The sequence below is a fragment of the Apteryx rowi genome, unplaced genomic scaffold (assembly GCF_003343035.1).
Source record: "Apteryx rowi isolate R43461 unplaced genomic scaffold, aptRow1 scaffold_1879, whole genome shotgun sequence".
In the NCBI taxonomy this organism is placed as follows: Eukaryota; Metazoa; Chordata; class Aves; order Apterygiformes; family Apterygidae; genus Apteryx; species Apteryx rowi.
Window position 1 is genome coordinate 6,711 of NW_020448173.1, and position 5,551 is coordinate 12,261.

At 62.6% G+C, this 5,551-nt stretch overlaps 1 protein-coding gene across 1 annotated transcript in view; it reads left to right on the forward strand.

Annotated features, from left to right (window-relative positions):
• LOC112964171 (calcium/calmodulin-dependent protein kinase type II subunit beta) overlaps window positions 1-4,820 on the forward strand; it is a gene marked incomplete at both ends in the record, with an annotated part of 8,969 nt that extends 4,149 nt beyond the window's left edge. The window contains 6 exons of the mRNA XM_026061904.1: window positions 23-95; window positions 2,803-2,905; window positions 2,991-3,074; window positions 3,805-3,899; window positions 4,510-4,632; window positions 4,737-4,820. Coding sequence (XP_025917689.1) covers window positions 23-95; window positions 2,803-2,905; window positions 2,991-3,074; window positions 3,805-3,899; window positions 4,510-4,632; window positions 4,737-4,820 — 562 coding nt within the window. The remainder of the gene's footprint in view (window positions 1-22; window positions 96-2,802; window positions 2,906-2,990; window positions 3,075-3,804; window positions 3,900-4,509; window positions 4,633-4,736) is intronic.
• Between the last annotated feature and the right edge of the window lie 731 nt (window positions 4,821-5,551).

Consider the following 5,551-nt stretch of genomic DNA (forward strand, 5'->3'; position numbering starts at 1 on the left):
GCCGCGCCGCCTCTGCCCGCAGCCACTGCATCCAGCAGATCCTCGAGGCCGTGCTCCACTGTCACCAAATGGGGGTCGTGCACCGGGACCTCAAGGTGAGCTCGGCGTCCCCATGTCCCCCCCCCCCCACCCCACCGCGGCGTGGCCCTGTCACCCAGGGGAGGGAGGGGGACAGGGACACATCGGGATGCTGTGCGGGGGGAGTCGCGGCGGGATGTGGGGCAGGGCGTCGTGCCGGGACGTGGCTCTGCGGCTCAGGTTTGGGGTGGTGCCGAGCTGGGATGTGGGTCGTGGTGGGACACAGTGATGGAGCTGAGCTCCAGGGCGCTGGGCACAGCGGAGGTATGGAGCTGGGAGTGAGATGTGGGTCGTGCTGGGCTGAATGGCGATGGAGCTGGGCTGCGGGATGTGGGGTCGTGCCAGGCTCAGGGATAGACCTGGGATGCGGGGTCATGCTGGACTGCAGCGATGGAGCTCGACTGTGGGATGTGGAGACTTGCTGGGATGCAGTGCTGGAGCTGAGCTATGGGGTACCAGGTTGTGGCAGGACACACTGATGCAGCTGGGCTACGGGATCATGCTGGAATGTGGTGGTGGAGCTGGGCTATGGGGTCATGCTAGGTTGCAGCGATGGAGATGAGACGTAGTGTTGTCCTTGAGATGTGGTGATGAAGCTGGGCTATGGGGTCACGCTGGGATGCAGTGATGGAGACGAGACATGGTGTTGTCCCTGGGATGTGGTGATGAAGCTGGGCTATGGGGTCACGCTGGGATGCAGCGATGGAGATGAGACACGGTGTTGTCCCTGGGATGTGATGATGGAGCTGGGCTATGGGGTCACGCTGGGATGCAGCGATGGAGATGAGACATGGTGTTGTCCCTGGGATGTGGTGATGGAGCTGGGCTATGGGGTCATGCTAGGATGCGGCGTTGGAGATGAGACATAGTGTTGTCCCTGAGATGTGATGATGGAGCTGGGCTATAGGGTCACGCTGGGATGCAGTGATGGAGACAAGACATGGTGTTGTCCCTGGGATGTGGTGATGAAGCTGGGCGATGGGATTGTGCTAGGATGCAGCGATGGAGCTGGGCTATGGGGTGGTGCTGAGATGCATTGCTGGAGATGAGACAAGATGTCATCCCTGGGATGTGGTGATGGAGCTGTGATATGGCGTTGTGCCGGGATGCGCTGATGGAGCTGGGCTATGGGATCATGCTGAGATGCTGTCATGAAACTGGGCTATGAGGTAGTGCTGGGATGCAGTGGTGGAGCTGGGAAATGGAGTTTGCTGGAATGCGGTGATGGAGCTGGGCTATGGGGTTGTCCTTAAATGCAGTGCTGTAGTTGGGCTGTGGGGTCATGCTGGCATATGGTGATGGAGCTGAGGTTGTGCTGGGGTGCAGTGATTTAACAGGGTTATGGGATCGTACTGGGATGCAGCGATGGAGCTGGGTTATGGGATCGTGCTGGGATGCGGTGACGGAGATGAGCCATGGCATCGTGCTGCGATACTGATGGAGCTGGGATGTAGGTTGTGCTGGGATGTGATAATGAAGCTGGGATATGGGGTCATGCAGGGATGCATGGATGGAGATGGCTGTGGGGCTGCGCTGGGATGTGGTGGTGGAGCTGGGATAATTGGGTGGAGTGATAGAGCTTGGATATGGGTTTGTGCAGGGATGCAGTAATGCAGGTGTGATATGTAGCCGTACTGGGATGCAGTGATGGAGCTGGGATACGGGGTCAGGTTGGGATATGGTGATGGAGCTGGGCTATGGGGCCACGCTGGGATGCGGTGATGGAGCTGGGCTATCGTGCTGAGATGCAGCCATGAAAATGGGCTACGGGGTTGTGGTGGGATGCAGCGATGGAGCTGGGCTATGGGATTGCACTGGGATGCAGTGATGGAGATGAGGCGTGGTGTTGTCCCTGGGATGTGGTGATGGAGCTGGCCTATGGTATCGTGTTGGCATGTGGTGATGGAGTTGAACTACGGGGTCAGGTTGGGACGCTATCATGAAACTGAGCTATGGGATTGTGCTGGGATGCAGTGGTGGAGCTGGACTACAGGGTTGTCCTCAGATGGAGCGATGGAGCTGGGCTATGGGGTCATGCTGGGACGTGCTCATGGAGCAGGGACAGGGGCTCGGACGCGGGTGCGGTGATGGAGCTGGCCAGGGGATTTGTGCTGGGATGCAGTGATGGAGCTGGGATCTGGGGTCATGCTGGGATGCAGTAATAGAGTTGGGATATGGAGTCGTGCCGGGATGGAGCTGCGATATAGGTTGTGCTGGGATGCGATGGAGCTGGGACGTGGGCTTGTGTTCGGATGCGGCCATGGAGCTGGCACGTTGGATGCAGGACCGTGCTCTGACGCGGTGGTGGAGCTGGCCTTTAGTGCGCAGCGATGGAGACGGAGCTGGGCTCCTCCTGCCGTGCCAGCCGTGCCATTGCAGCGCGGTGGCTTGGGTCGCTCCAGCTGCCAGGACGGGGATCGGGAAGACACCGTTCTCCCCGAAATCAGGCTCGAATCGGGGCTGGGGCAGCTCTCCGGGGGGTTGTGCCACCCGTTTGGGACACACACCCATCCAGCAAACCCCAGCTGGATTTCGGACCGGTGCGGGGAGGCAGATGGGTTTAGCCGGGATGGGTTGGGATGGACCCAACGACTCCGGTACCGGGCTCAACCGTGGCTCTCCGACCCGTTGCTGCAAACCGTTGTGTTCTTCTCTCCCCTTCTCCTCCTCTCACCTTCGCCATCCCTCCTTCCCTGCTGCCGTGCGATGCCCTTCCGGCGGCAGCCGGAGAACCTGCTCCTGGCTAGCAAATGCAAAGGGGCGGCCGTGAAGCTGGCTGACTTCGGCCTCGCCATCGAGGTGCAGGGGGATCAGCAGGCCTGGTTCGGTGAGTGCCGCCGCGCGTCCAGCGTCCGGCACCCGCCGCGGCCCTGCTCCGCGCCCGCTCACCTCCCGCCTCTCTCCGGCTCCAGGCTTCGCCGGCACGCCCGGCTATCTCTCTCCCGAAGTCCTGCGCAAAGAAGCCTACGGCAAACCGGTGGATATCTGGGCATGCGGTAAGAGTTGACCTCGGCCCCGGCCCCATCCCTGTCCCTGTCCCAGTTCCCGTCCCTGTCCCAGTTCTCATCCCTGTCCCCGTTCCGGTCCTGTCCCTGTCCCAGTTCTCATTCCAGTCCCATCCCAGTTCTCATCCTGCTTCCTATCCTGGTCCACGTCTTGTCCCCTTTCTTGCCCCATCCCCATCCCAGTTCTCATCCTGGTTCCTATCCTGGTCCCCATCCCATCCCCTTCCTTGTCCCATCCCCATCCTGGTCCCCATCCCAGTCCCCATCCCAATTCCCATTCTGGTCCCCTTCCCAGTCTCCATCCCATTCCTAATCCTCGTCCCATCCCATTCCTAATCCTCGTCCCATCCCAGCCCCATCCCATTCCCATTCCCTTCCTTGTCCCATCCCAGTCCCCTTCCTGGCCCCGTCCCATCCCTTCCTGGTCCCATCCCAGTCCCATCCCAGTTCCATCCCCATTTCCATCCTGGCCCCTATCCACGTCCCCCTCCCAGTCCCATCCCAATCCCCATCCCTTTCCCATCCCAGCCCATCCCCATTTCCACCCCTGTGCCGCGGGCAGAGCCGGCCACGTGCCCCAGCCGGGCCGCGCTCCACCACGAGCAGGCTACGGGTGACCGCGGCGCTCGGCGCCATCCCGGCGACTCCAGCCGAGGGGACCGGAGCGGGAAAGAGGAACATTCCAGGTCCAGCCCTCACCCCGCTCCCTTCCTCACTGTAGGCGTCATCCTCTACATCTTGCTCGTGGGCTACCCGCCGTTTTGGGACGAGGACCAGCACAAGCTCTACCAACAGATCAAGGCCGGCGCCTACGACGTAAGTGTCCGGGCGCCGCGCAGCCGCCGCGGCGGCGCTGCCGGCGCCTTCCGAAGACCTGGCCTCATATCTCCACGCACGGCACCCGGCAGCCCGCAGGAAGCGCGGCGCGAGCCCCGAGCCCGGCTCCAGTGGGTACCTCGCCGGCCCCGGCAGTTCGCCCGGGACGGCTCTCTCTGTCCTTCCTTTCGGCCCCCCCCCCTCTGCTGTCCCCCGGCCCGGCTCTGTCGCTCCTGGCTCTACCTCCGGCTGCCACCGTTGCCTCTTCCTCCTCCTCCTCCTCCTCTTCCTTCCAGAGCCCCTGCCAYCCTGGCGCCACCCTGGCTGCGGGGCTCGCTCGCTCGGGTCTTTCCGTGGCTCCCGTGGGCCGTTTTCCGCTTGTCTGCGCATTGGGGGTGGGGGTGGGGTGACGTTAACTCTGGAACCTAATGAGCAACACCACATCCGCTCGTGACTGGGGGAAAAGCGGGAGCTTCGGGCCGCATCTCCAGTGGCCCGGGGATGGGTGGGGAGGCGGAGGGTCACGGCCGTCCCTCTCCTCCCGCCGCGGGGCTGCCATTCCCCATCCGTGACCGGCTCCGGGCCGCCGGCCCTTGTGTCTCGCCCRCAGTTCCCGTCTCCCGAGTGGGACACGGTCACCCCCGAAGCGAAAAACCTCATCAACCAGATGCTAACCATCAACCCCGCCAAGCGCATCACAGCCCACGAAGCCCTCAAGCACCCGTGGGTCTGCGTAAGTAGCCGCCACCCTCCCCGGGGAGCCCCCGGGTCTCTCCCGGCGCCRGAGGGACACCCGCGGCGCCGGCTCCTCGCTCTTACCCGCCGTCTCTCCCGCAGCAACGCTCCACCGTGGCCTCCATGATGCACAGGCAGGAGACGGTAGAGTGTCTGAAGAAGTTCAACGCCCGGAGGAAGCTCAAGGTGAGACCTCGAGAAGCCATCACGGCTGTACTCGGCGCTTCCCAGTGCCGCACGGTCCCATCCTGGTGCTGTCTGGTGGGACACGGTCCCATCCTGGCCATGCCTGGTGCTTCCCAGTGCAGCACAGTCCCATCCTGGTGGTGCCCAGTGCAGCACAGTCCCATCCTGGCCATGCCCCAGAGCTTCTCCATGTAGCACAGACCCATCCTGGCCATGCCCCAGAGCTTCTCCATGTAGCACAGACCCATCCTGGTGGTGTCTGGTGTAGCACGGTCCCATCCCAGCCATTCCTAGTGTGACACGGTCCCATCCTGGCCATGCTCTGGTGCTTCTCCATGTAACCCAGTCCCATCCTGGCCATTCCCAGTGTGACATGGTCCCATCCTGGCTGTGCTGGGTGCTTCTGCATGTAGTACGGTCCCATTGTGGTGGTGACCAGTGCGGCATGGTCCCATCCTGGCCRTGCTCCAGAGCTTCTCCATGTAGCMCAGTTCCATCCTGGTGGTGCCYGGAGTGGCATGGTCCCACCCTGGCCATTCCCAGTGTGGCATGATCCCATCCTGGTGGTGCCCTGGTGCTTCTCCATGTAATCCAGTCCCGTCCTGGCCATTCCCACTGTGTCATGGTCCCATCCCCAGAGCTTCCCCATGTAGCGCAGTCCCATCCTGGTGGTGACCGAAGTGGTACAGTCTCATCCTGGCCATGCCCTGGTGCTTCCTCATGTAACCCAG